General features: G+C 42.0%; 1 protein-coding gene across 1 annotated transcript in view; it reads right to left on the minus strand.

Annotated features, from left to right (window-relative positions):
- LOC122810775 (transcription activator BRG1-like) overlaps nucleotides 1-22,872 on the minus strand; it is a 1,556,036-nt gene that overhangs the window by 1,050,835 nt on the left and 482,329 nt on the right. Inside the window, exon 12 of the mRNA XM_044082336.1 lies at nucleotides 16,862-17,028. Within this exon, the coding sequence (XP_043938271.1) occupies nucleotides 16,862-17,028 (167 nt within the window). The remainder of the gene's footprint in view (nucleotides 1-16,861; nucleotides 17,029-22,872) is intronic.

Raw genomic sequence — 22,872 nt, forward strand, 5'->3', positions numbered from 1 at the left:
GCAGAGACAGCAGGGAAGGGGTCCGAGGCAGATGCCATGGAGATAACTGTGACACTGCGCAGGAGGGTGTACCAGTGTTGGCGCGGCCAGTCTGGAGCAATCAAAATCATCCTTGGTTTGTCCTGCTTGACTTAGTAGGACTTTGGAGAGCAGAGGCAGCGGGGGAAAGGCGTAGATAGGTTTTTCCAGCTGAAGGACAGAGCATCTACTTTCCAAGCTTGTTTGTGGGGAGTCCTTGTGCAAAACTTGTTCAATTGGTAATTCTGGGGGGAGGCAAATAGGTCTATGCCTGGGCTCCTCCATTCGCTTGTCAACATGTTAAAAATCCTTGGTTCCAGTTTCCACTCGTGTGGGTCCATGAGGTTTCTGCTTAGTCAGTCTGCCAGTGCATTTAATTTTCCTGAAAGGAATTGAGCTAGTAGGTGTACTTGGTAGCTCAAGGCTGTGTTCCACAATGCCATGGCTAGTCTGCAGAGGGGGTAGGAATGTGTACCCCCTTGCTTATGTACCACATAACCGTGGCATTGTCAGTCTTTACCACTAAGTTGTCCTGGAAGAATGTAGTCCTTGAAGGCTGTCAGAGCATTCTGTACAGCTAACATTTCTTTTTGATTGATATGCAAGTGCATTTGACTTGGGTTCCATTTGCCCTGAATGCACTTCCCTGCCAGGTGAGCCCCCCATGCATAGTCTGATGCATCTGTTGTTAGGGTTTGGGCGGCAGGGGGTAGTGTGAATGGTAGCCCCTTGTTTTGGTGGCAGGCCTCTGCCCACCAGAGGAACTCTAGGCATAGGCAAGGTATGAGAGGAATCACTTTTTCTAGGCTGTGAGAATGTTGACTCCATAAGCTTTTTAGATACTACTGTAGTTTCCTCATATGCAGTCTTGCATATGGAATTAGAAGAATGCAGGAGGCCATGAACCCAAAGGCTTGCAGTATTTGTCTTCTGATAGCAGGGTTTTTGTGGCTACTTGTTTGAAATAGGTTATCAAATGAATTTGCTTTTCTGGCATGAGGTAAGCCATCTGGGAAGTTGTATTCAAGCTTGCTCCCAGGAATGTAATTTGTTGGCAAGGTACCAGTTGTGATTTCTTTTCGTTTATGGTGTACCCCAGACAAGTTAGAACCCTTTTTACAAACGTCAGATGATTCAAAAGTATGCCCTGGCTTTCTGCCTGCCTGAATTACACAATCGTCCAGGTATGGGTATATTTGAATACTTCTTTGCCTTCAAAATGCAATAACTGGAGCCAGGCACTTTGTGAATACCCTAGGCGCAGTAGACAAGCCAAAGGGCAGTGCAGAGAACTGATAATGCGTGTAGCCTTCTTTGAAGCATAGGTATCTTCTGCAAGATTCCCTGATTGGGATGTGCAGGTATGCTTCTTTTAAATCTAGTGTTGCCAACCAGGCGTCTTTGCCTAGCATAGGAAGTAATTGGTGAAGAGTCAGCATCTTGAATTTTGGAATCTCCAGAAAGGTGTTTAGAGTAGAGAGGTCCAGGACTGGACGCCATGATTTGTCTTTTCTGGGCACCAGGAAAAGTCTGGAGTAGAAACCTTGTCCCTTTCCCTCTTCTGGTACCAGTTGAATAGCCCCCATGCTTAAGAAGGAAATTACTTGTTTTTAAGCCTCTGCCCACTGATTTGGGGGCAGGTCCGGCCACCCATTTGGTGTTGGCAATGTGTGGAAATGAAATCTGTATCCCTGGGACACTATTTAAAACCCATTTGTCCTGGGTTATGTGAGTTCCCAGTTCTTTGCATGAAGAGCAATCTTTTCCCCCAAAGGGGCGGTCAGAAGATAAGTGCTTGGAAATTTTAAAAGGAAGTCATTGAAACTGTTTACCATAGGGGGGTGTATTGTTATTCCCAGATTTGGAAGTGGAGGCCCCCCACTGCTTAGTTCTGAGAGCTCCTGGGACTGAAACCTGGGGTTTTTGCTGTGTCTGGGTTTGGCTTGAGAAGACCTGGAAGGGGCTGGAAAGGAACAATTCTTAGTAGAGCAGTGCCTACTACATCTAGGAGGTTGCACTTGTAAAAAATCTAACAGTTTGCATAGATTTAGCTTTATCTTCCATCTTTTTAAGAACTTCTTCAGCCTTGTTGCCAAACAGACGGTCCTGATTTAAAGGAGCATCCAACAATTTAGCTTTAACATGATCAGACAAAGATTGCCCCTTAAGCCAAGCATGACTTCTAAGCACAGACCCAGAAACAGCAGCCCTGCAAGAGGCCTCTAAAGAATCAAAACTACATTGCAAAGTACGTTTTCCAACGTGTTCAGCAGAATGCATTAAGTCCTGTAAATCTCTATTTTCCACAGAGCAGGAATCAACATCATTTTCTGTTTAAGCAGTCCAATGACATGTTGCTGATATTTTAACATATGAAATTGGCAGTTTAAAGTTCTGATTGCCAAGGTTGCTGAAGTATAAACCTTTTTACTCCATCTATCCAGCGCCCTGGAGTCTCTATCAGAAGGGTTAGGATTTTTGGCAGTAGAAGCCTTAATGCCCTTGGGCCCCTGAGAAATAGTCTCTGGATATGCAATAGGATTTTTGAAAAGGAACTTGTGGGACTCAGGAATCCTGTAGTATCTGTCAGGTTTATTAGGAGCAGGAGGCAAGGAATCAGGGGCTAGACTGGACTTTGAGAAAACATCAACAATGCCTAGTACAGGAGGAATAGCCAAAGGCCTATGCTGAGGTAGAAGGAAATCCCTAAGCCTCTTTTTTGAATCAGAGAATTCCTGGCTTTCCCAGTGAACATGCTCCCTTAAAGTATGTAAGGTTTCCCCAAAAGAAAAATCCTCAGGAGGGGAAGCAGAGGGAATAGAATCCTCTGCATCAGAATCCTCATAAGTATGTAAGGACAAATCCAGGTTATCAGAAGAGTCAGGAGAAACAGAATCCTGATCAGAAGATTCATAATCAAGCTCAGCCCTAGGCCTCTTAGAGGGGAAGGGGTGACTACCCCTGATTAGAGTTATTAGATCTTCAGTCATTTTTATCATTTGTCTTTTAGACAGAGGCCTGAGCATGTGACCTGGGCATCATTTTTTTAGACATGGATCGAGATTTAGGCCTTAGTAATGAAGGAGGCGTCAATTTAATATGCAAGTCTGTAGGCCTGAATACACCCTCAGAAGCCAGTGCCCGCACAGCGGCTCCGGACCCATCCAAGGTAGAGACATCCGTGGGTTCCATAGGTGAAGTATCTCGCGGCATACCGGACTCCTAATGGGTCTCAGTAGAGGCCTGCGAGTCAAAAGGAGCGGGTATAAGGGGCTGCGAAAGCACCTCACTGAGTACCGGAAAACTGGCAACTGGCTTAGGAGAAGCGTTGCCGGCAGTTTTGGACATCGGCGGCCTGTCTCTGTCTTTATCTTTGCGTTTTTTCGGAATCCTGGTAGTCGGATGGCCAACAGACATTTCTGGATAATTAAACAGAGAACCAAAATATTTAGAGGCAAAAATATACAGACTACATATAGTGCACTGATTAAATAAAGCACAAAACCGGCAGCAAGGTACGTCGTGGTCAGGGCCTAGGCAAGGAATACAGTACAAATGAAAATCTTTATGAGGTATTTGCTTTCCACAAGTAATGCATTTATTAACTTTTACTGACATCGGTAAGGAGCAGGAAAAAGTTTCCCCAATGGGGTACTTAGCTTTAAGATGAAGACTTCAGTTCTGAAACTCAAACGAAAATTTCAGGAGTCGGCTGACCGGCACTTGTGAACTGCTTCTGCTTCAGGCACCGCATGGCAAGAAAGACTGATGTAATGGCGTTGGATGCATGTTTTATACCACTGACAACCTGATGTCATGGAAGAAGGGACAGCAACCGACGCAGGACCCAAGACTTTGCTAATCAGGCCGACCGAGGGCAACCTGCAAGCAGATTACCCTAATGTAATGACTGCAACAGTGAAACAAGAACATCCAAGGAAAATCACATCGACCCAACCCTAGATGGCCACTTGATTCAAGCAGCTTCCCTAGTCAGATTACCTTTTCCTGCTTCAAAACTCAGGGTCACTCTTTCTCTGAAGATAATGAAATCCCAACTCACTCCTACAAGACATTTATTTTCAGGGGCAAGACTTCACACAGGAGACTGTTCTTCCCTCCAGACAAGGTGCTTTTTTGTCACAATATCTCCAATCTGCCAGCAAAACAATCATTACAGCAGGGAAGGGCTATTTGCAGCACATGTGGATGTGTATGTGGCACCATTTACAAAACTACTACAGAAAGTGTTAGCATGCCCAGCAACTGCAGCATCCCATTTCCTTATTAACCTCACATATCAAAAAACTCAAATGTTGGATAAATATAGCTCAGTCTAGGCCTCCTTTCAGACTGCACCCCCCCCCCCCGACCCAAACACTCCACATGGACTCCTCAGATAAAGACATGAGGAATGCATATGTGAAACCTGAGAATCCAGGACATTGGGGACAAAGACTTCAAACTACATCAAAGTGAGAGGATGGCAGTGATTCCAACCACCTGGACCTGCAAATCTATTTGCAAATTGAGAACTCTGCTCATTCTCATGGACAACATAAAGGCATACAGGTACATGAACAAGAAAGGGGTGGATGAGACAGACCTATTGTAGAGCCTAGCAGTGCAAGCTTGGGACCAATCACAGGGATTAGCCCAGATCCTGATCATTACTGGAGAAGCCCCAAGAGTATAGGTCCTGTGGGTCGGTCTTCCTGGATATTATATACATCAGATTGAAATCGGTTTGCTTTTCCAGACAAGGTGGCTTCTGTGTCAGATGGGTACTTAATGACTGCCAATTTGCAGTCATTTGCAAAACTAGCCATTTTTATTAATTATTTGAGTCTATAGGAAGTAACCATTGAACAAAGGTAGTTCCAATACTCAGCCCTGCAGGACAGCACTGGTCACCTTCATGTTCTCTGATGATACTACTACCATACTCAACATGTGGGTTACGTCTTGGCTAATACTCTATCCATCATACCAAACAGGAGTCTATTTGTAATGCATTTAATTAAGGTAGCACAGGGGTGGTGGAATCAAATGCCTTGGCCAAATCAAGGTAGGCTGGGTCTATAGTGTGACCACTGTCAAAACCTTGTGTTACTTTCTGAAGAAGTTTGCCAGGCTCATCAGACAGGCTTCTACTTCTTTTATAAAACGAAAGTGCCGCAGATCTAGCCTGATGACATTTTTAATGTCTAAGCTAATCAAGTCTATTATGTGTTCCAAGACCTTACTGATAAGACTCATCAAGTTGATGCGTCAATAGTTTCCAGTGTCTATAGTGGGGCCATTTTTATGGACGGACTTCACCAGAGCTGTGGGTTCAGACTGCTAAGCAGTGAGACATTTCTCTGCCGTACTGGTTGTGCACACATGGCTGAAGTGAAACTCAGCTGCAAAGACAACTAATGCAAATTCATTGTAGGCACAGTGAAGCATGCAGTGCCATGTCCACAGCTTTAATAACCAAGTACATGAGGGCAGAGGAAGCAATGCATGCTGTGCTTGGTGTACAGTACATACTGTGCATGTAGAAATGTGCTACATGCATGGAGGGGAAATCCTGCATGCTGCTGTAAGTCGCACACAAATTCCCTTGCGTGCTTTAGGCAATGTTCCCTAGATGTTGTAAAGTTAACTGTCCATACACATTATCAATAAAGGTACTGCCAACTGAACAATGTATTTTCACTGTCACTTACATGTCCACTGGGCATCCTACAGATGATGCTTACCATACTGCCAGCTGTGTTTTAGTCCCTTGGAGGCCATGGTCATTACTTCCTCCCTGAGCACTTGCTAACTGAAAGTGTAGGTATGGCATTACATGCTCCTCCATTCACGCAGAGAATTTGTGACAGACAAGTCTCTGCTGCTGAATTTCACTTCAGCCAAGAGTCCCCAACCAAATGTACCACAGGGAAATGTCTCACTGTCTAGGAGCCTGAACCCCTTTATGCCATACATCTGGGAATGAGCTTGTAGTCAGGCTCAGGTTAAACAGCTTATAATGGGTTCCACCAAGGCATGTTTAGTATTACTTATGCAGCCCAGTTTATCTGATCCCATACAGGACGTGTTCTTAGTCTTGGAGCGCACTTTCAAACGTTCTTCAGTAGTAGGGGATTTAAGAGAAATGGGAATTGTGCAGCTTTGGCCAAACATTTCAATAATGAAATTTGCATTACATTTCATTACTATATTGGAAATGTCCACTGGGTTTTGAGTACGTTTTAACATTTAATCTTGATACTCAAAATTTCAAACATCTACTAAAAGACTATTCTGAACAATGGTCATGTTCCTGCACAACTCCAGGCTAATCAAATACTCACTCTTCTTTCCTCTATCCCACTTTCACACTATATCCCCTTTTGTACATTAGTGTGCTTACTCCTACCTATGTGATAACAGCTTTTATTTCTATCTTCAGATGTATAAAATCTATCGTGTGTAAAAAAAAAAATTGTACTATACATATTCTATACATTATTAAAGACAGTCATGAGAACAATGTAAATTTGCTCATAGCTCTAAGTAATTTGGTGATGTTTTTCTCTCTGCATTTAATTATGTACATGTATGCTTTGAGCTTTTCTCCCCACATCTCCGCTGAAAATGGGCTCCTAGCCCAGTTGGGCACTATCCGGCAATCAAATGCAAATAAATTAAATTAATATAAGTTTTGTACATTCAATGCTGTTTAACTTCTTTATATAACAAAAGGAGGACCTATAATTATCCTAGACTTCAGATACAAACATGAGCTCAAAACCTGTCTTAGTTGATCTAATAGCCTTTTTTTTTTTAATTTAGTCACATTCCTAGAATTTCCCTTGAGTTAGTGATGATGCTACATTTGTAATTAGTATTCAAGAATATTTTGTCTAGTTGGGCTACTAACAATCTGGTCCACTGTGTTTTTACTTAGAGCTAAAAGCTTCTGTGCATATTGCATATTCTAGAGTGGAGGTGGAGATGGAGGTTCTTCAGTCATTGGAAGGGTAGTTAAAATTTCTTAGAAAGATGGTTACTTATGTGGAGTTCATTAATTATGTTTAAGAACCTGACATAACATCTGGAGTCATGGAAGGTGTCCTGTAACACGCAAACTGTTAGCTGATTTTGTTTAGTAAGATTTGGAGTTTGGCCAGTTCCATTTATTGCTCTCTGAGAATATGATATGGTTTCTGACAAATATGAACACACCATCACAGTTGCCAGAAAGCATGGCAGGTGCTAAACTCATGTATGGAAGAAGCAATGTAAGAAATTATGAAGAACTGGAGATTGTGTGAAAGAATCTACCCCTAGGTATGCAAAAGCCAGTATGCGTTTGTGGGAGCTGTGTTGAAAAATTGTGAGAGCCTAAAAAATTTCAACAAAACAAAAACAAAACAAAAAAAAACAAAAGCTAACTACAAAATTTTCCGGAGGGAAACCCAGTGTAGCTGGTACCATAAAACAAAACTCTAATGTAGGCAGCCACCGCAAAAGAAGGTGTTGACTTGGTGTTAGTGCAGCTGAATGTTTTACTAGGAATGTGTACTGTGTACATCTCCCTAAACTTCTACCCATGAGAAGCAAGAACAACATTTGACTGATGCCTACAGTGTGTTCCTGCACAGGGGACTAAAGTACAGTTGTGTACACTTACCATAAATGTAGATGTTAGAGTATATTCACTGTTGCAGTCATCAGACTTGGGTTATCCTGCCAGGGGTAGTCTTCAGTCGGCCCGAATACCAGAGGCTCAGTATTTCTGCGTCGGTTGCTGGCGCTCCAGGACTGACATCAGGTCGTCAGTGGTACAAAATCAGGCAGCCGACGCCATTACATCAGTTTTCCTTGCCCACAACTGTCAGGAGCCCCCAAATAGGGAGCTAGATTATGGTGGAAGACCACCACCAGTAGAAAGTAAATACAAAAAATTCCCTGTAAGAAGAGAGAGGGCGAGAGACTAGGAGGATGGAGGGTGAGAAACCAGGACTGCAACATTGAATACACTCGAACATCTACACTTATGGTAAGTGTACACAACTGTACTATGTTCATCGTGTTTCACTGTTGCAGTCATCACACTTGGGTTGATTCCCAAAGCTGAAGGGTATAGGCAGTCAAGAAGAGTTGGGGCTGGCTAGTATGCCCTGCAGGACTGCTGTTGCAAAACCCACCCTAGATTTGGCAAGTGGTAATGCTTGGTGAAGGTGTGTACAGAACTCCAGGTAGCAGCTTCCAGGATATCCCTGGGTAGGGACTCCCCTGAGGAATGCTGTAAAGGCAGAAGGTGCCCTAGTGGAATGAGTTCTGACCCCCTGAGGGGTTGGTTTCCCATGGTGCTTGTAGCAGAAATGGATGCAGTGTACTATCCATTTGGAAATTGTTTTGAAATGGCCTTGCCCTCTGCCCCTGGTGCAAAGCTGACTAGCAAATGGTCATATTTCATGAAAGGCTAAGTCCTATCAAGGTAGAATATGAGCTGTCTGTGCATGTCCAAGGAGTGCAGGATCCTTTCCCCTTTACTTTGAGGATTAGGGAAAAAGGTTGGCAAATGGACAGATTGGTTGAGAGCCACACTAGACACCACTTTAAGCATAAAGGAAGGGTTAGTCCAGAGGGAAACCCTGTCAGCATGGAGGAATTTTAACTGCTGACTCAAAAGGGGGTAGCGTGAGCTTTTCCAGTACAAAATTAAGGTCCCATGCAGGGGTGGGTTCTCTCCTTGGTGGCCTCATGTTGTTTGCCCCTCTCAGGAACTGTTTGATAAGAGGGTGAGAGAAGAGAGGTGGGCTCAGTGTTGTAATGAGCTGAAATGGCAGAGGCATGGATCTTAATGGAGGAGAAGGATAGGCCTCTGTGGAGTAGATCTGCTCAGTAACCCAGGATTAGAGGCAGGGAGGGCAGAGTTGTGTCCTCTCCTTTAGATACAATCCAGGAACAGTACCTTTTCCATTTATCAGCATAGGATTTCCTTGTACTAGGTCTTCTGGCTTCAAGAATGACATCCAGCACCTGCTTGCGTAGGCTGGTTACTGGGGGAGAATTCAAGGAATAAGCCAGGCTGCAAGATTTAGGGTTTGCAGTTGCAGATGCAAGATCTGTCCCCCCTGCTGAGAGAGCAGGGTTGGGTTCTGGTGTAGGTGCCAGGGTGGCACCAGTGACAGGCTGCGCAGTAGTGGGTACCAGTGCTGGTGTGGCCAGTCCAGGGCAATAAGAATTGTCCTTGGTCTGTCCTGTCTTATCTTGAGCAATACTTCTGAGAAGGGGCAGAGGGGGAAAGGCATAGATTGAAAGATTTACCCACTGGAAGGCTAGGGCATCCGCTTTGCAGGCCGTGCTGTGAGGAGTCCTGGTGCAGAATTTGCTGAGCTGGTGATTGCAGGGGGTCCCCCATTTCTGAATCAGAAGGTTGAAGGTGCTGGGATCTAATTGCCACTCGTGTGGGTCTAGGTGATTTATGCTTACGTCATCTGCCAGTGAGTTTTGTTTGCCTGTCAGGAACTGAGCTTGCAGATGGACCTGTATGTCCAAGGCTGTGTTCCACAGGGCCACGGCTAGCCTGCAGGGTGGGTTCCCCCCTGCTTGTTGATGTACCACATAACTGTGGTGCTGTTTTTATTAGCAGGTGTCCTGGTGAGAGTAGGGATCTGAAAGCGGTTAGAGCGTGCTGCACAGCTAGCATCTCTTTTTGGTTGATGTACAGATGAATTTGACTTGGGCTCCAGTGGCTCTGAATGCACTTGCCATCTGTGTGCACCCCCCAGGCATAGTCTGATGCATTTGTGGTTAGGGTCTGGGCAGCGTGGGGTTGCGTAAAGGGCAGTCCCTTGTTGTGGCTGCATGCTGCTGCCATCAAAGAAACTCTGTCCTTAGACAAGGTATAATAGGAATGACTGTTTCCAGGTCCTGAGAATGTTGGCACCAAAGACTTTACGTACCACTGAAGTTAACTCATATACAGTCTGGCATATGGAATTAGTAGGATGCAGGAGGCCATGAACCCTAGGGCATGCAGGATTTTCCTTGCGGATAGCTGGGTTCTGGTGGCCATTTGAGTAAAATAGTCTGTCAGATAGACTTGTTTTTCTGGAGTGAGGAATGCCATCTGGGATGCTGTGTCCAAGCTTGCTCCCAGGAATATAATCTTTTGACTGGGGACTAGTTTTGGATTTCTTTTCGTTGGCGTACCCCAGGGAGATTAGGTTTTTTTTTTGTTTTTTTTCCCTGTCTGCCTGAATAAGGCAGTCGTCCAAGTACGGGTAAATTTGAATATTTCTCTGTCTGCAGTAAGCAATGGCTGGAGCCAAGCATTTTGTGAATACGCTGGGAGCAGTGGATAAGCCAAAGGGAAGTGCAGAGAACTGATAATGCATAGATCCTGCCCTGAAGCGTAGATATTTCCTGCATGAGTCCCTTATAGGGATGTGCAGATAGGCTTCTTTTAAAGTCTAGGGTGACTAACCAGGCATCTTTGGCTAGCATAGGTAGAAAATGCTGCAGGGTGAGCATTCTTAAATTTTGGTACCACCAGGAAGGTGTTGAGAATTGAAAGATCTAGGATTGGGTGCCAAGTGCCCTTTTTTCTGGGTACCATGAAAAGTCTGGAATAGAATCCTTGACCTATCTGTTCCACAGGAACAGGTTGACTTGCCCTTATAGAGAGAGCAGGGATTGAACTTGGCTTTGTGCCTCTGCCCACTGGTTTAGAGGAAGGTCTGGGAACCCTTTTGGGGTTGGCAGTGAGTGGAGGTAAATTTTCTACCCCTGGGATACAATGTTGACAACCCATCTGTCTTTGGTGATGGAAATCCAGTTTTTTTGCATGAAGGGCAAGTTTTCCTCCTAGGAGCACAAGCAGTTGGGCAGAGGCGGGGAGTGGAGTTGAGAAGTCATTGGGAATTATTTCCATAGGGGAGTGGCTTAGCACTCCCTGCTTTGGAGGTGGAGGCACTCTATTGCTTAGATCTCTGCATACCCTGAGACTGTAGTTTGGGGGGGTCCGTTTCCCCTGGGTCTAGTTTGAGGTGGCCTTGAGGGGGGCTAGAAAGGACCAATGTTTCGAGGGGCAATGCCTACTGAATCTAGGAGGCTGTACTTGTAAGAATTCTTTGACTGTCTGCACAGATTTAGCTTTTTCTTTCATCTTTTTAAGAACCTCTTCTGCTTTGGTGCCAAAAAGATTGTCCTTGTTCCAAGGAGCATCTAATAACTTTGTCTGGCAAGGTCTGCTCCTTAAGCCAAGCATGCCTTCTCAATACAGAACCAGTGACTGCTGACCTGCAAGATGCTTCTAGGGCAGCAAAGCCACACTGCAATGTATGCTTGCTGACTAAGCTTGCAGAATGCATAAGCTCTTGCAACTCTATTTTCTGCACAGTCTGTAAAGGTTGCTACTTTTTGTTTAATAAGTTCCATAATATGTTGTTGGTACTTCAGCATGTGAAACTGACAATTCAAAGCCCTAATGGCGAGAGTTGCAGAGGTATATACTTTCTTACCCCTTCTGTTCAAAGCTCTGGAATCCCTGTCTGAAGGGGTGGGATTCTTAGCTGTAGTTGCTTTGATACGGTTAGGCCCTTGGGTGATGATCTCTGGGTCACAGTAGGATTTCTGAAAAGGAATTTGAGAGTTAGGTACTCTGTAGTACCTTGTCTGGTTTCCTAGGGGCAGGGGGGTAAAGTATCAGGAGTAAAACTGGATTCCATAAAGACATAATCCACAACTTCCAGTACTGGGGGTATTGCTAAAGGCCTATGTTGTGGCAAATCTAGAAATTCTCCGAGTCTCTTTTTGGACTGAGGACAGTCTTGGCATTCCTAATGGAAATGCTCTCTTAAAGTATGTAAGGTTTCACCAAAAGAAAAGCCCTCTGGAGGAGAGACAGTGGGAATGGATTCTTCTGCACCTGAATTCTCATAAGATAAGGGCATGTCTTCATAAGATACCTCAGAGTCATCGGACTCTTGGTCTGTTGAAGCTGCTGGGGACAGGTCTCTTTCTCTTAGCAGGGGAAGGCTGACTTCCCCTAATCAGCATAATAAGGTCTTCTGCCATTTTAAGCATTTGATGTTGTGGCAAGGGAGCAGGTGCATGTGCTTTAGTAGTCAGTTTTCTAGGCGTAGTGTGTACTCTTGGCCTTAGAAACCCGGTAGTTTTAGACAGAACTGAAGATGCGAAAGAAGTAGTGTGTGCCGAACATCGGTAGTGCAAAGAACTTCCCCCAGAAGCCGGTGCCTGCTCAGTGGCTCCAGACCCATCCAAGGTAGAGACATCCGCAGATTCCATAGTCGAAGAAGAGTCTCGAGGCATACCAGACTCCGAACACATCTCGGTAGAGGCCTGCAAATCCACTGAAGCAGGCATCAGGGGCTGCAAATGCACCTCACTGAGTACCGGCAAACTGGCGACTAACTTAACGGAAGCGTCGTCGGCAGTTTTGGACCTGTGCAGTCTGTCTCTGTCTTTATCCTTACATTTTTTTGGAATATCGGTAGTTGGATGGCTCATCGAAGCCATTTTGGAATACGGAGATAGAGAATGAAAGTATTTAGCAGCAATAAGGGCCCGATGACGAATAGTTAGAGTGTTGAACAAGGCACAAAACCAACAGCTAGGTACGTCGTGGTCTGGGCCTAAACAAGTGACACAGTAAGAATGGAAATCTCGGTGTGGTATTTACTTTCCACAGGCAAGACAACTGTTAACTTTTTCTGACATCAGTTAGAGCAAGAAAAAAGGATCCCCAATGGGATACTTCAATTCATAAATGAAAACTCAGCGGCCGACCGGCACTCGTGCAAACTGCTTCTGCTTTGGGCTCCTTGGCAAGAAAGACTGATGTAATGGCATCAGCTGCCTGGCTTTATACCACTGACTATCTGATGTCAAGTCCTGCAGCGACAGCAACCGACGCAGAAATACTAAGTCTCTGGTATTCAGGCCAACTGAAGGCTACCTGCAGGCAGATAACCCAAGTGTGATGACTTCAACAGTGAAACACGAAGATCATCAGACATATGTAGGTTTTGCAAAACCGAATTGGAAACAGTCACACACCTTGTTGCTGGTTGCAAAGGACTAATGGCAGAGGGACTGTATACTGAAAGGCATAATAATGTGGCGAGATTGTTACACTGGTGATTGTTCAAACATTATGGTATCGAAGTGGCTGAAAAACACTGGAAACATGAGACACAAAGAATCAGAAATGAAGTTTATATCACATGGGATCACCCAATACTAACAGTTCAAAAGATAGATGCTAGAAAACTGGATATAGTGGTCCAAGAAAAGGAGACAAAAGTAGCATTGATCATTGAAATCGCCACACCCAGTGACTACAGTGTCTTGCATACAGAGGCACAAATTCATAAAATACCTAGATCTGCAGGAAGAAATGAGAGCCATGTGGAAAGAAAGATACCCAGACAGTTCCAACAGTAGTAGGAGCAACGGGTCTTATAAAAAAGAATTTAAAAAACAAGTAATCTCTGTGGTATCCCCGAAGTCTCAAAACAACCCACTAAAGTGTAGTGGGTCCAAAAACAAAACAGTGTAAGAAACTTCTCTGTGTGGAAGATTTTCAGTCCATATATTTCTAGTTAATCACCGTATATTAATCAGATCAGACAATAGTAGTAGAAGTAGCAAACGTAAACTCGTCTTAAGTCAAAACAAAAAGTAATAGAAAATATATAATTGTACAGCATTACTAAGTATTCGAAAGTAATCCAAGCAATGTGGGCAGTCTGTTTCCAGTCGAAAATCCTTTATTAAGTACACAGACAAGCGATCCAAGTAAAACAAAAATAGAATAATAATTTCCTCACAAGCTTTCTAAATATATATATATATATATATATATATATATATATATTTTATCAGGTATAAGAGTGGTTTATTGTGCTGTAAAACAAAGTGTTATTGGTACACATGTTAAATTCACATCCCTTCCCTCATCAGTGTGACATTTGAGCTGGTCCTGCCCTACTTAGTAGCTGTCATAATAATATATAAACCCTTATGTACTTTAAAATTATATAATGATGTGGTACCTCTTATTTAACCAAATTAAGTAGATTATTAAGTCTGTGATTTTATCCAAGACAATATACTACATGGCTTGAAATATATCAACCTCAGTTCATTTGGCAATCAAAATATATATACAAGTATATACATACACATTTTGCATGTAAAAATCTTTTAGGAAGCCTGGACTAAACTACTACTGTTCAATTAAAAGTGCACTGGAACTTAGAAAATTGCCACATTGTTTACATGACTAATTGTATTTTATTCTACAAACTGGTTTTAAATACCATTTTAAATCAGTTGAAATTTAAGTGTATATTTTGTTTCCATCATCATACATACATTTTTTCTTATTTTTTTCTGGTTCTTTTTTCCACTTTATTCAAAATGATGTGTAACAACAATACTAACTAATTACACAATTATATAGGTTTTTAGGGTTCTTGTACATAGACCTGAAGAAGTCTCAAAGGATGAAAGCGATCTTTGTTAATAGGTTATGAAGACAGAAATTTATTTTTACATGCAAAATGTATATGTATATATTTATATATATTTTTTGATTGCCAAATGAACTGAGGTTAATAGATTTCCAGCCATGTAGCATATTGTCTTGGATAAAATCACAGACTTAATCTACTTAATTTGGTTAAATAAGAGGTACCATATCATTATATAATTTTATTTAAAGTACATAAGGGTTATATATTATTATGATAGCTACTAAGTAGGGCAGGACCAGCTCGAATGTCACACTGATGGGGGAAGGGATGTGAATTTAACGTGTACCAATAACACTGTTTTACAGCACAATACACCACTCTCATGCCTGATAAAAAGTATATATATATTTAGAAAGCTTGCAAGGAAATTTGAATCGCTTGTCTGTGTACTTAAAGTATTTTCGACTGGAAACAGACCGCCTGCCTTGCTTGGATTACTTTCGAATACTTAGTAATGCTGTACAATTATATATTTCTATTACTTTTTGTTTTGTTTTGACTTAAGACGAGTTTACATTCGCTACTTCTACTACTATTGTCTGATCTGATTAATATACAGTGATTAAAAATATATGGACTGAAAATTTTCCACAGAGAAGATTCTTACACCTGTTTTATAAAAAAGAATTTACAATCGTATTTAGATATGTTACCAATTCATGTAACACCGTACGAATTGCAGGAGTCATTACTGGGCACATTGCAGGTGTTCCGAAGAGCACTTTTGGCGGACATCAAAGAGTGAAACAATACTAATTTCATGAACTTTAATCGTACTTTGGACTTAGGAATGGGGTCCATTCCCGTCATGGTATTATAAACCCAAAAGACTTGGGGAAATTAAAAAAGACAGATCTTGGATGGGCAGTCACAAATGTTTTCTTCAGCAAGTGTGTGTAGTACAGCTATCTCGTCTGATCTGCCTGAGGTACTTCATATACTGCACTGTAATCCAGAAGCTGGTGTGGAATAAGATGGACTAACTAAAGATGATTACTCAGCACGGGAAAATGGCCACTCAATGGAGGGATTATCAAAATTCTGGCAATAATGAAGAGCACTGGATCTTATGAAAATATACATCCAGAACACAGTGTGTCATGTTATAAAAGGTGCAGTGAGATACTGACTTCTAAAAAAGCAACTGTTTGTAAGGTGAAGAGGTTACTGCCTTCCTAACCCTATAATTTTTTTTTTGTTTTGTTTTTTTTTAAAGATGGAGACAGCAGAATTAAGAGCGACTGTTCGAAAAATACTCCAGTCTCCAAAAAAACTGTCAGAATGTAACAGGGACAACTGCCAAACTACACCACCACCATGCATTGCCAAGGCCCAGTGTTTTCAATCATCTTCAAAATTCAATTTAGTCGTATTTACAAGTGCGTCTCAAGTCAGGATAACTCAGTTGTCCTGAAAACAGAAAACCCTCCCAGACAAAAAACTTGGAGGGGTTTGGAGAGCTATCCTATGCCATTCTCCTTTACTTGTTTCTGAATATACACCTTGGTACTGTTACACATCTGGCAGCTCTAATGAACGTAGTGGCCAGTGTGTACATTTTTTAATCCCATCTGTCAACGGCCTTACTTTCTTAACATTAGAGAGAGAATTAAGGCTAGGGGTTAGCTTGGATCCCCCTTCAAAGCATCCAGTGAAGACACTACTGCACGACTATCCCCCGGGTGTTTACACAAATATGCCTAACCTTCTCCTGAACTCTGTAAAACTTATTTGGTTTCTTGTGAACTTGTGTTTCGAAGTTTAGCTCCAAAGCTATACTTTCAAACTCACCCTTGAAAGCCTAGACTACTGGTTGAATGGTTGAGAGCTTTGGCTCCTCAAAACCAGAGAATGAAATACCTTTCTACAGCCAAACAGCCACATACAAGTTTGTTTTGTCCTCCACCAATCTGAAGGGCTCTTGCATAGGTTCACTGTTTTCCCAAAGGTGACATCTTCGGGGTGATGGATTCAGAAGAGTTTCTCAGGTAACTGAGGAACCAGTCAGAGTGGTAGCCTCATAGAGAGAAACCAAGCTGAGCACCTAATGGAAAGTTGACATATTATGTAGAGAATTAGCACAAGCTCCAAAGCAGAAATACTATGTAGTACTACAGTAAATGTAGCCGAAACAAACCACAGTTAAAACAGCTGTTTCTAACATCTTAAACATCAAGTTGTACTAAAATGTGGCGGGTATACAAAGACAAACATGGAAGTTGCTAAAAACAATCATTTCACATTTCAGTTTAAAAGCAAATCTGACAAACAAAAATAATTAATCTAAAGCTCACCATCAAGCCTGAGATAACGGAAGCCACGGTATGCAAAGTAGTCCTCCATAATTGTCATAAGTGAGGTCATCTGGCAAAACAGTAGCACCTTGTGGTTAGTAGCTCGCAATTTTGGAAGAATTCGATCTAGGAGTTCAAATTTTCCTGAAGCTCGATAAAGGTCAGCCCTGATAGAAAAAAATGAAATATAGTTAAGAAAGGTATTTTTAAATACATTTAAAGTATAATTCCTGAAAATAAATGAAATGCAGAATAAACTTAAAGGTCACCTAAAATCTTAACAGAATTAACTTTTGTTATGAAGAAACAAATTCTTACAGGCATATATGCATAGGCACATTCTAATCAGATACAATATTGCAAATAAACAAGTGTTGCAGGGAGGGAAATAAAATTTACATATTAACTTTTAGGTTCAGGAGATTTAGTCTAAGTTTGGCACTTGGAAGTAAACAAGTTGCATTTTATTTTCTAGCACCACCTTCTTCTTTTGGCTGCTCCAGTTAGGGGTCGCCACAGCAGACTAACTGTCTCCATTTCTTCCTGTCCTCTGCATCTTGCTCTGTCACACCAACCACCTGCATGTCCTCTCTCACCACATCCATAAACCTTATCTTAGGCCTTCCTCTTTTCCTGTTACCTGGCAGCTTCATCCTTAGCATCTTTTTCTCCAATATACTCTGCATCCCTCCTCAGCACATGTCCAAACCAATGTAATCTTGCCTCTCTGGCTTGGTCTCCAAACCTTCCAACCTGGGCTGACCCTCTAATATACTTATTCCTAATCCTGTCTATCCTCGTCACACCCAGTGCAAATCATCTTCAACTCTGCCACGTCAAGCTCGGACTCCTGCCTTTTTGTCAAAGTCACTGTCTCCAACCCATATTATTTATTTTATTTATTTATTGACATTTGTTAACCGGGTTTGTCCAACTGGGCTTGTGGCCCATTTTAAGTGGAGACCCGAGGAGAAAAGCTCCAGTAATACATTTTAAAACAAGTACAATTTTAAACAATATTAATAATAATTGGAGTTATAGCACAGTGATTCACATATGTTGAGTTTCATGCATAAAGTTAAAGTTGCATTAAAAAGAAGCTAAGTAACAATTTTACATTGATATAGTTTAATAGGTCAACAATAAACATTTTTTTGTTTGTATAAAATTGTGCAAATGCATAGTAGACACATTGCAGAGAGAGGTGTAATGAGGTACTAAGTATGGTCCTTTAGAGGGTACATAAAGGGAAGGAAGACTAGGTAGGGTCATGGCATATAACATAGCTGGTCTCACTACCCTCTTGTAGACCTTCCCTTTCACTCTTACTGGTAACTCTTCTGTCACAAATCACTCCTGACACTCTTCTCCACCCACTCCATCCTGCCTGTACTTTCTTCTTCACCTCTCTTCCACACTGACCATTACTCTGAACTGTTGATCCCAAGTACTTAAACTCATCCACCTTCGCCACCTCTACTCCCTGCATCCTCACCATTCCTCTATCCTCCCTCTCATTCACACACATTCTGTCTTAGTCCTGCTGACCTTCATTCCTCTTCTCTCTAGAGCATATATCCACCTCTCCAGGGTCTCCTCCACCTGTTCCCTACTCTGACTACAGATCACAATGTCATCTGCAAACTTCATAGTCCACGGGGACTCCTGTCTGATTTAGTCTGTCAACCTGTCCATCACCATTGCAAATAAGAAAAGGCTCATAGCTGATCCTTGATGTAATCCCACCTCCACCTTAAACACATCCGTCACTCTCACCGCTGTCACACTACCCTCGTACATATCCTGTACCACTCTTACATACTTCTCTGACACTCCCGACTTCCTCATACAATACCACAACTCCTCTCTATGCACCCTGTCAAATGCTTTCTCTAAATCCACAAAGACACAATGCAACTCCTTCTGACCTTCTCTGTACTTCTCCATCAACACTCTCAGAGCAAACATCGCATCTGTAGTGCTCTTTCCTGGCATGAAACCATACTGCTGATCACTAATCATCACCTCCCTTCTTAACCTAGCTTCCACTACTCTTAATAACTTCATGCTGTGACTGATTAGTTTAATCCCTCTGTAGTTACTATAGCTCTGCACATCATCATTATTCTTAAAAAATCGGTACCAAAACACTTTCTCCATTCCTCAGGCATCCTCTCACTTTCCAAGATTTCATTAAACAATCTAGTTAAAAACGCCACTGCCATTTCATATCGGATACACTCGTATTAAATGCTAAAATGGAAGAATTCAGGAACCAATCAGTGGACAGACTATTCCAATGGAACAGCACGACTATGAAAAGAAGACAGATTGTAAAGGTTTAGCTGTCTTACAAAGTCTGAATTAACCAGCTTGGAGCCAAAGTGATAGACCTAGAGGACAGAACCAAGCAGAACAGGAGGACTTAACATATCTGAAATACTGTAGTGGGAAAATGCATAACCTGTATTCATTCATTACATAACTGGAGTCTCTGTGAAGAAACCACTTGTATTAACAGATGCCATAATTTATATCTTAGCTCAGAGACTCTCCAGCCGATGACTGAGTCATCTGTTAGATCTGCCAAGTTTCTGAAAAGAAAGCAAATCCTTTGTCTACTGCAGAAGACTGCAAAGAACTACAAACACACACAGGTGTGTATGAAGTATGCTTGATGTTGCTGTGCTAGACACAAAAGGCCCAACATCTGGCCTGGCTTCAAAAGTCATACCCCCCCTTGTCTAGGCAGGTAAAAAACGACCAACTGAATGTCAGGATGCCAGTCTTATGAAAGAACATTAAACCATACAATTATTAGTTATTTTTTGCCCCTGTACTCTGCAAGGGTCTAGCAGAAGCAAGAGCACTAGCTATCCAGATAGCAGTTCAACTAGAAGAAAGCCAAAGTCTCACTTTTCCAGGCATTGCTCAATCATGAGGAGAGGCCATCTTGTAGGTTTAGAAGAAAGAGGAAAATGGGGAAAAATAAAGTTGACTGAGTACCTGCCCCAACCCCTGGATGGTAGCAGGCAGAAGACAGATGGGCAGGAGGATAATGTTATTGCAATAGTGAATGTACTCCAACATCCTACATAACTGTGCTAAGTTCACTATTCTGTTCACTGCAGAAGTACAAGCTGTTGGGAAGTCTCTCAAAACTCATGGACAAAAGGTTGGCTGGACCAGAAAGGTAATGCCCAAGATGCAATGCTTGGAAAAGGTGTGAGCAGGCAGATGCTTCCAAAATGCCCTTTATGTTGAGCCCCCCTCCCCCAAAGGAAGGCCATGGTGGCTGTCATTGTGCAGCGAGCCCTTAAATGCCCTGGTACAATTTTATCGTGAAGACAGAGCAAGACACAGTGAGCTAGCCATTTTAAAATGGCCTGTTTTCAGACTGGCTATCTCCGTACTCTTTACGAGAACTATGAACAACTGATTTTTTCACCTCTTTAATCCTTTCTAAAGGATCAGATGCTTATGCTCAAAGGGGGTGCAAAACTCTTCTGTGTGCATGTGGGTTCGTGTGTGCATGCGTGTGCAGCACAGTGAGAGGTTAATGGCCTGATTCACACATACTTCTGACACTAGCTTGGGAAGCAATGTGGGTTGGTGCGGAGGGTTATGTCTGTATAGAAGATGAATAAAGCTGCTAGCAAACAAATGCCTGTAATTCAGATATTCACTTGACAGTTACGGCCACTAGGTAGGCAAATTCCTGGTCAAGTATCTGAAGACTGCAAGTGCAAACTGTAGCACTACTAACTTTTTCAACACACCTTAGGTCCCATGGACAAAATAATTTCTTAAACAGCCATATATGTAGTACACTCCTTTCAGGAATTGCTTTACAGGAAGCAAAGAACAAAGGGGTATCTCCCAGTAAGCAGACATATACAGTTTCAATGGCACACAAATTAATCCTGATTCATAAGAGTCTGGTCAGTATTTCAAGATCACAGACACTGAAGCCAGGTTACAGTTTAGGGCATTACTTTGCAAAGTGAGAATCCTACCTATTTTGCAAGCTATGACCTCTTTGTGTTTAACTTAGTAGCTTCATTCATAACAGGGGGCACAAAACCATTTGAAGGGAGAGGACTACTAGTAGGACCTGCAAGCAGGGAATTTTAAACGTTGGCACTTGGTCTATAACAAGCCTCCAAGATCAGTAGTTTCTTGTACTAAAACATGAGTGGAATCCTGGTCTGATACTCTGTGATCCCTTGTTATAGATGTCCTAGTAGTACAGGCATGATTTCATGTCTTACTCCCAGAGTATATGAGGAATGCCTATATTTTTTAAAATAAACTAGTCTGTATCCTCGTCTCAAGGGATACTCAAAACCAAGACATACCGAGTGACTCTCTCCCGCTCAGAGAAAGATTCAGATGACCTTACACAATTACTAGGGGATGGATATATCTGCAGTGATCACTACCATTGAGCAACCTCAATGCTATTCTCAGCCTGAGCTGCAGAGACTGTGTTCTGTTCATCTGTTTAAAAATACATTACACAGATACTTGCTAATGTTTTTTCCAAACTGGGCCACACTCCCCAGAGTCAATGCACATCACAACTGCTGAGACAGTGTGCCTTAATCTAAACGCATTTGTCACAATGATTTCATAATCTAAGGAACCTGCCTACTCGAAATCATATGTTACGTTATGATGACTTGGATGAGCCTTCTAATCTGAGAGCAAACACATGTGACATTCAAGGCCAGATCCAGCACAAGGCAACTTAGACAAACTCCTTGGGTCCAGCGCTGGCTAGACAGCCTGAAAACAATGCAAAACAAAAAGAAAACAAACCTCTCTTGTTCTGTTTTCCTCATCCTATTCTAAACCAACCCACCCCTTTGAATTACTATTCGCTCTGTTTTAAAGTTAACATCGCTTTCACCTCTCAGACTTTTATACAATCCTTCATGACTTTTGTTTTGGCTTCCTCCATTTGGGCGGGTGTGGGCATTTTCCTTTTTTTTTTTTTTACTTTTGGAAATTTTCACCAATCACGATTCCTTTTGATCCTTTCTTTTGTGCTTACTTATTTCTATATTTCAAATGAGTAACTTCTGTCATCTTTCTTATCTCCCCTCCTTCCCATCTTCCCACTCCTGTTCAACCTGTCTCCACCCTGACCCACATGGTATGGGCAAGGTGGTACTAAACATAGTTAATTTGATGCAGCTTGCTGTTTTAAAAAAAAAAATTGCAACCAGCGTGACACGTAGTGCTGCTACTTGTCCCACTGCCTGATCTTCACTGCCCAGAGGACTTCTCTGTGTGGACCATGGATGAACAGACAGACTGGCTGTCTGCTATAACACTTAAAAGCAAGTGAGCTGCGACGACTCTGATGATCCGATGAATCCAATCATTGACCAAGTTTTATATACTGCGCGGGAAAAATGTAAAAATATATTACTCATTCATACCATCATATCGTACAACAATTACATGGAAAATAATCTGCTTGTGTTGATAATGCCAGTCTCACTTCATAAACTTAAGATATGAAGAAATACAGTATAATAGCAACATGAATTGAACATTTTTCTTATAAAGCATATAATATTACTGGGACAGTCTGGTCAGGTCGATCTTTACAACCCCTGGAACAGTGCTGTATTTAAATCTGTCTCGGTCATAAACTGAGATTGCAACAGCTTCACTCATACCTCTCAACCTGTAGCTGCAGATGTTAAAAATACTGAAAATAAGAGCAAACACCCTTAATTAAATAGAAGCAGCCACCCAAAGATCTAGGCATCTAAGTAGCATAAAATCTGAATACCAAATATCAGATAGCTACTCAGAAACATACTTACTTAGTGACAAAAATGAAAAATATAAGCAGATTACCAAACAGGCAGAGTAAAGTCTATAAACTTAAATGAACTGTATTACAAAATTTAACCACACGAGGTCATTTATTTTTCTTTCTGAAATAGGTAGATGCAAGTTGTGTGTCTTCTTTCTTTATGTTACTGCCACCATTA

This window comes from Protopterus annectens, chromosome 9.part0 (genome assembly GCF_019279795.1).
Source record: "Protopterus annectens isolate FY-2018-M chromosome 9.part0, PAN1.0, whole genome shotgun sequence".
Taxonomy (NCBI): domain Eukaryota; kingdom Metazoa; phylum Chordata; order Ceratodontiformes; family Protopteridae; genus Protopterus; species Protopterus annectens.